A 10164-nucleotide genomic window follows, 5' to 3' on the forward strand; every position below is an offset into this window, starting at 1 on the left:
GTGTGCTCCACGGTGTCCTGCTGCCCTTCTTGGGCTCGGTCAGTCCCGTAAGCCAGGGCGATTATGCCCGACGGGCTATTCGACTGCAGGAGGCTAGATGGACAGTAGCCTCTAGACCACCCCCCCCCCCCCCCGGTCATAACGGGTTCACGCTTTATTTTTAAAGTGGTCCTCTCGCAGTTTCGTGATGCCCTTCTGGGGGTTAATCTCCCGTAAGACCAGGGAAGAGGAAGCCCATTGAGCCTGTTTCACCGTTTGATGCCATCGTGGCCGATCTGATTATTTGTTCTGAGGAAGGGTCACCGGACCCGAAACGTTAACCCTGCTTTCTCTCCACAGATGCTGCCAGACCTGCTGAGCTTTTCCAGCGATTTTCAGTGTTTGTTTCCTAACATTTGTCTGAGCGATGCTATCGGTGTGGGCTCACTTCCCATGCTAACTGAGGTTACTGTGAAGGTCCCTTCCTTCCCAATTTTTTTTTTTCCGCACCTCCCCACTACCCTCACCTGACACGTGTTGAAGCTTGGGTTAAACTATCACCAGTTGCCCCATGATAAGAAATAGGAGCAGGAGTACGCCATCGAACCTGCTCCGCCGTTCAATAAGATCATGACTGTGCTATACGTTTGCACTCTGTTTGACCCTCCTCCCTCCCAACATCTGTCTAAATTTAGTACGTAATTCTTTGAAGCTTGTGTCACAGGTAGACACAGTGGTTAAGAGGGTGTTTAGCACGCTTGCCTTCATTGCTCAGACCTTTGAGTATAGCAGTTGGGGCGTCATGTTGAGGTTGTACAGGATGTTAGTGACGCCTCTTCTGGAGTACCTTACCTAGTTCTGATCGCCCTGTAGTAGGAAGGATGTTATTAAACTGAAGAGGGTTCCAAACAGATTTACCAGGATGTTGCTGAGAATGGAGTGTTTGAGTTATAAAAGAAAGGCTGGATAGTCTGGGACTTCTTTCACTGGAGGTTGAGAGATGACCTTTATAGAGGTTTATAAAATCATGAGGGGCATAGATAAGGTGTACAAGCAAAGGTTTTTTTTTCCCTAGGCTGGGAGAGTTCAAAACTAGGGGGCATATTTTTAAGGTGAGAGGCAAAAGATTTAAAAGGGACCCGAGCGGCAAATTTTTTTCACATAGAGGGTGGTTCATGAGTGGAATGAACTTCCAGAGGAAGTGGTGAATGTGGGTACAGTTACAATGTTTAAAAGACATTTGGATAAATACATGAAGAAAGATTTGGAGGGATATGAGCCAAGCGCAGTTAAGTCGGACTAGTTTAATTTCGGATTATGATTGGCGTGGGCTAGTTAGATCGAAGGGTCTGTTTCTATGCTGTATGACTCTGATGTTGTGCTCTCTCCAAGACCAATATAGCCTTCTGAAGGTGTGTTGCCCAAATCAGCCCCCAACTGGGGTCTAATGTGGGTTTTGTCTATCTGTGACATAACTTCTGCGTCTTTATGCTTCAGTCCTCTGGATCAATAAGCCAGCATTCCGTTAGCCATCTTGATTATGTTCTGCATCTGTTTGTGGCATTTCAAAGATCTGTGCACCTGCGCACCCAAGTCTCTTTGGGCACCCACCGTATGTAACTTCATTCCGTCTGTAAAATACCCTGTTTTTCTGAATTTCTGTTCCTGAATTCTAACACCGATTTGGCTACGTTAGGCAGTATGGGCTGGTTACTTTCAGTTTTGACTCCCGGTTGTTTTGACTTCCTGCGCTTTGAACACAAAGTATTTGTGACCCACTGCTGTCACACAGAAAAATTTCCCAATTTAAAAAAAAATTCAGTCAATTTGGTGTTAGTCTGTTTTACATTTCTCGGCCTGTGCTGGCACATGATGCTTTTATAAATTTAAAACAAAAACTTTTGCATCTACTCCCTATTTACTCATTTATCTGTCTTGCCTCTGAAATGTTGCTATTGTATCTGTCTCTTTTGGCAGCAAGTTCCTGTCATTTATCACCCTCTATATGAAACAGCTTTTCTTTCACATCTCCTTCAAACTTCCCCCTTTAATCTTAAATTTGTGTCTCGTAGTATTGATGTTTCTACTCTTGGGGGGTATAAAAGATTCTATCTGTCCATTTTCTTCATGCCTGGACAACTGGATTACTAGTCCATCAGCATTACCATCATCTTTGTCTCCATGAAATTGGGAAACAGCCTGTGGTACTAGATGCTGCAGAGGCTATGAGCCCTGACTGTATTCTAGCAACAATATTGAATAGGCTGAGGTTATTTTCTCTGGCGCCTCGGAGGCTGAGGGATGAACTTAGAGGCTTATAAAATCATGAGGGGCATGGATAGCATGAATAGTTTGGGTCTTTTTCCCCGTAGTAGGGGAGCCCAAAACTACAGGGGCACAGGTTTAAGGTGAGAGGGGAAAGATTTAAAAGGGACCTGAGGGGCAATTTTTTTCACGCGGTGCGTGTATGGAATGAGCTGCCAGAGGAAGTGGTGGAGGCTAGTACAATTATAACATTTAAAAGGCATCTGGATGGTACATGAATGGGAAGGGTTTAGAGGGATATGGGCCAAATGCTGGCAAATGGGACCTGATTAATTTAAGATATCTGGTCGGCATGGACAGAGTTGGACCAAAGGGTACGTTGCTATGACTGTACTGGAGACTGGTGCCCGTAGACAAGTTGTTCCAGTGCTGCTACGATCCTGGCATCTAACACTTGAAGCAGTACTCAATACAAACTGGTCTGAAAGTTATGATATAGCCCCCTGGTGTTCAGATTTTGTTCTACCTCAAATGCCCAGCTGCTTCCCCTCAACCTCTCGGGTACTCGGCAGCATCTGATCTGACCCAGTCTCGTAAGGCCCACCCCTAGCAAACTAGACAGAGTAATAGTTGTACAGCACGGAAACAGACCCTTCAGTCCATGCCAACCACAATCCCAAACTGAAGTAGTCCCACCTGCCTGTGCTTGGCCCTTATCCTGTCTAAACATTTCTTATTCTTGTACTTATCCAAACGCCTTTAAACATTGCAACTGTATCCACATGCATCACTTGGTCTGGAAGTTCATTCCAGACACAAACCACCCTCTGTGTAAACAAAAAAAAGTCATGTCTTTTATTTTGTAAGCCAATGTCCCCTATCTTGATATTCCCCGCCCTAGGGAAAAGACACCTACCATTCACCTTAGCTATGCCCTCATGATTTTCTAAATCTCTATAAAGGTCACCCCTCAACTCCTATGCTCCAGTGAGAAAAGTCCCAGCCTATCTAGCCTCACCTTTATAACTCAAACCCTTCATTTCTGGCAACATACTGGTAAATTCTTCTGAACCTTTTCCAGCTTCCTATAACAGGGCGACCAGAACTGGACACAGTGCTCCAGAAGAGGTCTCCCCAACGTCCTGTACGACCTCAGCATAATGTCCCAACTCCTGTACTCAAAGGTCTGAGCAATGAAGGCAAGCGTGCCAAATTCCTTCTTAACCACCCTGTCTATACGTGATGCAAACTTCAAAGAAATATGAAATAATTATATGTTATAAAATACTGGGGATTTTTTTTTTGCACTTGTACTTTTGCACCCACTGAGTCGCTGTTAGAGAATAGCCCTTTGAGTTAGAATGTAATGGGGTTTGATTTTTGATTGAGAGCCTGGGCTGATACTCCTGGTGCAGGGACATCAGCCGGTCAAGGGTGATGTCTTTGTGGCCAGGATGTTAAACCGAGGCCATGATTGGGTGGAGGTTAAAGGTCACAGAGCCAGTATTGGAAGAATAGTAGGGGGCATTTCTCCCAGTGTCTCAGGGCCCACATTTACCCCTCGATCAGTATCACTGCGGCAGCAGGTGATTCGGGTCTTTGTGGGATCTTGCTTTGCGCAAATTGGCTGCTGCCTTTCCTACGTTGCACTTCAGGAGCAGCTGCTCAGCGCTTTCACAGGCCCTGAGGTCGAGAAAGAGGCTGTAGGAGTGCGAGCCTTTCGGTGGGCTACAGCCAGATGTCCCGAAGGACAATGACGGCATGCAATTTGTCTAGGTGGGTTGTCGCAATCTGCCCTGATCCGCTTTCTAACCCATTTTGAAGGCGCAGGCGCTTCCCAGTGCGGATTGCTGATCAGGAGCAGGGATTGCGTCCAAATACACTTTGAATCCCGCTCCTCTCTCGGGTTTACAAGCTTACGCCGCAGCAAGCGTGCATGGCTTTCTCTGGTCATCTGCTGGACTGACGGTCACCACTTTCTTCTCCCGCAGCTCGTTCTTTTGGCTGGTGTCACTGCTGCTCTCCTCGCTGCTGTGGTTCGTGGCGGTGCAGCTCAGTAACAAGGCGAACGCCGGGGTTCAACACGGGCTGCTGATGATGGGAGCCGGGGCCTCTGTCTTACTCCAAGAGGCCTTCCGCTTCGCGTACTACAAGCTGCTCAAGTAAGCTCGCTGACCGAAGAGGCTGACCCACTCACCGGAGATCAGTCTGGGCTAAGTTCACTGTGCAAAAGGTCCCATGGCTCAAGGGTGGGGAGGTGGCATTCACTCCAGCGTCCTAATTGATGTTGCAGCCAACATTGTCAAACTGAAACCTTCGCTCTGCTGTTCTGCTCCCCACCACTCCCCACCTTCGCCTTTCCTACAGGCGGCCTGCATTGCCAGGAATCCTTGACCAACTCCACCTCTCACATCCTGTAGCAGATCAGCCTTCTTGCTCCCCCCACCACCATGACCCTCTACTTGTCATCAGCCATCACACATCGAAATGCTCTCAACGAGGCTTAACGTCGCATTAGGGATAGCATGGATAGAGGAGAGACCAACCAACAGAATACAGAGAGTCGGGATACAGGGTGGCGTTTTCAGGGCGTCAACCTGTAACTGGGTAGATTGCTGCAGGAGTCAGTGTTGTAAGCACTATCGTTTGAGTATAAGTTACTGACTTAGGGGCCGGGGACATGAATGCACTGCAGCCAAGTATGCAGCTGAGAAAGAAAAGGCAAATCAGGGCAGGACTTACAGACCTTAATAGTAAGGGCCTGTGGAGTGTTGCTGAACAAAGGCACCTTGGAGTGCAGGTTCGTAGTTCCTCGAAAGTGGAGTCACAGGATAGTGAAGGTGGTGTTTGGTACGTTTGCCTTTATTGGACAGTGCGTTGAGTATAGGAGTTGGGAGGGTCATGTTGCAGCTGTACAGGACATTGGTTAGAGCCACTCTTGGAATACTGCGTTCAATTCTGGTCTCCCTGCTCTAGGAAGGATGTTATGAAACTTGAAAAGGTGCAATAAGGATTTACAAGGATGTTGCCAGGGTTGGAAGGTTTGAGCAATAGGGAGAGGCTGGATAGGCTGGGGCTATTTTCCCTGGAGCATCGCAGGCTGAGGGGTGACCTTTATAGGGGTTTATAAAATCATGAGGGGCATGGATTAGGTGAATAGTCAAGGTCTTTTTCCCCCAGGGTAGGGGAGACCAAAACTAGAGGGGCATAGAACATAGAACATTACAGCGCAGTACAGGCCCTTCGGCCCTCGATGTTGCGCCGACCTGTGAAACCAATCTGAAGCCCATCTAACCTAAACTATTCCATTATCATCCATATGTTTATCCAATGACCATTTAAATGCCCTTAAAGTGGGCGAGTCTACTATTTTTGCAGGCAGGGCATTCCACGCCCTTACTACTCTCTGAGTAAAGAACCTACCTCTGACATCTGTCCTATATCTATCACCCCTCAATTTAAAGCTATGTCCCCTCGTGCTAGCCATCACCATCCGAGGAAAAAGGCTCCCACTGTCCACCCTATCTAATCCTCTGATCATCTTGTATGTCTCTATCAAGTCACCTCTTAACCTTCTTCTCTCTAACGAAAACAGCCTCAAGACCCTCGGCCTTTCCTCATAAGACCTTCCGTCCATACCAGGCAACATCCTGGTAAATCTCCTCTGCACCCTTTCCAATGCTTCCACATCCTTCCTATAATGCGGTGACCAGAACTGTACGCAATACTCCAAGTGCGGCCGCACCAGAGTTTTGTACAGCTGCAACATGACCTCATGGCTCCAAAACTCAATCCCTCTACCAGTAAAACCTAACATACCGTACGCCGCCTTAACAACGCTATCAACCTGGGTGGCAACTTTCAGTGATCTATGCACATGGACACCGAGATCTTTCTGCTCATCCACACTACCAAGAATCTTACCATTAGCCCAGTACTCTGTATTCCTGTTACTCCTTCCAAAGTGAATCACCTCACACTTATCCGCATTAAACTGCATTTGCCACCTCTCAGCCCAGCTCTGCAGCTTATCTATGTCCCTCTGTAACCTGCAACATCCTTCTGCACTATCCACAACTCCACCAACTTTGGTGTCATCCGCAAATTTACTAACCCATCCTTCTACGCCCTCATCCAGGTCATTTATAAAAATGACAAACAGCAGTGGCCCCAAAACAGATCCTTGAGGTACACCACTAGTAACTGAACTCCAGGATGAACATTTCCCATCAACCACCACCCTCTGTCTTCTTACAGCTAGCCAATTTCTGATCCAAACCGCTAAATCACCCTCAATCCCATGCCTCTGTATTTTCTGCAATAGCCTACCATGGGGAACCTTATCAAACGCTTTACTGAAATCCATATACACCACATCAACCGCTTTACCCTCATCCACCTGTTTGGTCACCTTCTCGAAGAACTCAATAAGGTTTGTGAGGCACGACCTACCCTTCACAAAACCGTGTTGACTATCCCTAATCAAATTATTCCTTTCTACATGATTATAAATCCTATCTCTTATAATCCTTTCCAACACTTTACCCACAACCGAAGTAAGGCTCACTGGTCTATAATTACCAGGGTTGTCTCTACTCCCCTTCTTGAACAAGGGGACAACATTTGCTAGTCTCCAGTCTTCTGGCACTATTCCTGAAGACAATGACGACATAAAGATCAAAGCCAAAGGCTCTGCAATCTCCTCTCTAGCTTCCCAGAGAATCCTAGGATAAATCCCATCCGGCCCAGGGGACTTATCTATTTTCACACCTTCCAGAATTGCTAACACCTCCTCCTTATGAACCTCAATCCCGTCTAGTCTAATAGACTGTATCTCAGTATTCTCCTCGACTACATTGTCTTTTTCCTGTGTGAATACTGACGAAAAATATTCATTTAGCACCTCTCCTATCTCTTCGGACTCCACGCACAACTTCCCACTACTGTCCTTGACCGGCCCCAATCTTACTCCAGTCATTCTTTTATTCCTGACATACCTATAGAAAGCTTTAGGGTTTTCCTTGATCCTACCTGCTAAAGACTTCTCATGTCCCCTCCTGGCTCTTCTTAGCTCTCTCTTTAGGTCCTTCCTGGCTAACTTGTAACTCTCAAGCGCCCTAACTGAGCCTTCACGCCTCATCTCTACATAAGCCTCCTTCTTTCTCTTGACAAGAGATTCAACTTCTTTGGTAAACCACGGTTCCCTCATTCGACCACTTCCTCCCTGCCTGACAGGTACATACTTCTCAAGGACACGCAGTAGCTGTTCCTTGAGCAAGCTCCACATTTCAATTATGCCCAGCCCCTGCAGTTTCCTTCTCCATCCTATGCATCCTAAATCTTGCCTCATCGCCTCATAATTGCCTTTCCCCCAGCTATAACTGTTGCCCTGCAGTATATACCGATCCCTTTCCATCGCTAAAGTAAACGTAACCGAATTGTGGTCACTATCACCAAAGTGCTCACCTACCTCCAAATCTATAGGTTCAAGGTGAGGGGAAAGATTTAAAAGGGGCAACTTTTTCACGCAGAGGGTGGTGCGTGTATGGAACAAGCTGCCAGAGGAAGTGGTGGAGGCTGGTACAATTACACCATTTAAAAGGCATCTGGATGGGGACATGAATAGGAAGGGTTTAGAGGGATATGGACCAAATGCTGGCAAATGGGACCAGATTAATTTAGGATGTCTGGTCAGCAAGGACGTGTTGGACCAAAAGGTCTGTTTCTGTGCTGTACAGCTTTTTGATTCTGTTTCAGAACACGTGGTTTAATTTTTTTTTTTTTGGTGGGGAAACTGGTACAGCTCGGAGGAAGACGGAGGGTTTAGCTGTCCTTCCCTTCCCGGCCCAGGGTCCGATTGGCTATGTGGGGGATTGTGTGTCAGTTGTGGTAACCAGCAACCTTGTATATCTCTGTCCTTCCCGCAGGAAAGCTGACCAGGGTCTCGCTGCGATGAGCGAAGACGGGAGGTCGCCCATCTCGATCGGACAGATGGCATATGGTAAAAAGAACGAGCTCTAGCACCCATGGCGTAAATGTTCCTTCAGACAAACGCTTCCCCCTTTGTTGCAGCGCCGTTCCCTCTCATGCGAATTTGACCTCGGTTGCTCAAAACGCTGGGAGAATCGGTCGTCCCCAACCCCCCTGCTTCCCAAAATGCTGTGGAAAATTCACTCTGCACGCATGTACAAGTTAGGAGTAGGCCGTCCGGCTCTCTGTCCACGCTTGGCCACATATCCGTGGCTGACCTGTTTGCAACTCACTGCCAGAAGTGGAATGAAAGGTGAGGAACAGCTGGTCTCTCTCCCCAGTTCGTTGCTGATGTAGAGTCCCACTGAACCTGAAACGTTTACTCTGTCTGTCTCTCCCCACCCCAGAGCTGACGAGTTTCTCCAGTGTCCTGTGTTTGTTTCTAGTATCTGCAGCATTTTTGCCTGTGATCTGATACAAGCCAGCAAGTCTGGCCAGTCCTTGCCTGTAGCCGCCCCGAGGGTCAGGGACAAAAACAAAGTTGCTGGAAAAGCTCAGCAGGTCTGGCAGCATCTGTGAAGGAGAACACAGAGTTAACGTTTCGGGTCCGGTGACCCTTCCTCGGAACAAGGGTCAGGGGTTTGCTGAGTGTCCTTTCGATTCTTCCTCCCCTCATGCTGCCCGTCTCTCCCTCACAGTTTCGGGTCTCGCCTTCGGCATTGCCAGTGGTGCCTTCTCCGTCATCAATGTACTGTCGGACTCGCTGGGGCCAGGCATGGTGGGCATTCACGGAGACTCGCCCTACTTCTTCCTTACCTCAGGTCAGTTGGAGAAATGAGGGATTGGCAATGTTACAACATGTGCGTGGCGCATACGTCCTCTAACCCTTAATTACACATTAAAAATCCACATCAGTCTTGAATATACTGAATGACCCAGCCTTGATAGCCCTCTGCGGTAAAGAGCTTCCCAGATTCGTCCCCCTCTGAGAGAAGAAATTCCTCCCCATCTCTGTCTTCAGTGGGCGAGCCCTTATTTCGAGATGATGCCCTCTATATTATTAAACTAGAAAGAGCGCAGAAAAGATTTACTAAGATGCTACCTGTACTGGAAGGTTTGAGTCACAAGGAGAGGCTGGGATTTTTTTCCCCCAGGAGCGTCCGATTCTGAGGGGTGACATTATAAAGGCCTTTAAAGTCACGAGAGATAAGCCAACAGCTTTTCCCCATGGCTGGGGAATCTAAAACGAGAGACCATAGGTTTAACTATGACAAAAGGCTCCAGAGGGTCAACTTCTTTCACAGAAAGTGGTGAGTGCCTGGAACAGGCTGCTAGAGGTAGTGGTGGATTTGAGTACAATTTCGTCATTTTACGAAACATTTGGACACGAATGGGATAGGTACGGAGGGATATGGACCAAACAGAGGCAAATGGGGCTAGTTTAATTGTGAATACTGGGCAGCATGGACAAGTTAGGCCAAAGGGCCATGCTGTAGACCTCCTGTGGTCCTCGATTCTCCCACATAAGGGGAAACGACCTCTCCCATGTCTCCCCTGTCAATTTCCCGCCAAGGATCTTGTATGTTTCAATAAGGTTACCCCTCAATGTTCTAACCTTCAATAAGTACAGACCCAATCTACTCAACCTCTCTCTCATTTGACAGTCCCTCCATCCCCAGGATCAGCCAAGTGAACCTTCTCTGGGGCTGTCTCCGATGCCAGTCTACCTTCCCTTAGATACGGGGCCCAGGCTGTTGACAGTATTCCAGTTGTGGTCTGACTAATGCCTTGTATAGTTTTAGCAAGGCTTCTGTGTTTTTATACCCCATTCCCTTGGAAATAAATAAAGGCCAGCATGCCACCTGCCTTCCCAGTTTCGTGGGGCCAGCTAGCAACAGGAGGAGTTGACCCTCCCCATTCCAAGAGTGAATCACAACCGAGGTTCTAAGT

At 47.6% G+C, this 10164-nt stretch overlaps 1 protein-coding gene across 8 annotated transcripts in view; it reads left to right on the top strand.

The window, feature by feature from the left end:
* The window catches only part of LOC109924234 (gamma-secretase subunit APH-1A-like), a 29794-nt gene that overhangs the window by 2173 nt on the left and 17457 nt on the right, over positions 1 to 10164 (top strand). For all 8 annotated transcript variants that reach the window (XM_048620383.1, XM_048620385.1, XM_048620381.1 and 5 more), the window contains exons 2-4: positions 4236 to 4406; positions 8172 to 8245; positions 8913 to 9035. In XM_048620383.1, the coding sequence (XP_048476340.1) occupies positions 4236 to 4406; positions 8172 to 8245; positions 8913 to 9035 (368 nt within the window). The remainder of the gene's footprint in view (positions 1 to 4235; positions 4407 to 8171; positions 8246 to 8912; positions 9036 to 10164) is intronic.

This window comes from Rhincodon typus, chromosome 46 (genome assembly GCF_021869965.1).
Source record: "Rhincodon typus isolate 14 chromosome 46, sRhiTyp1.1, whole genome shotgun sequence".
Taxonomy (NCBI): Eukaryota; Metazoa; Chordata; class Chondrichthyes; order Orectolobiformes; family Rhincodontidae; genus Rhincodon; species Rhincodon typus.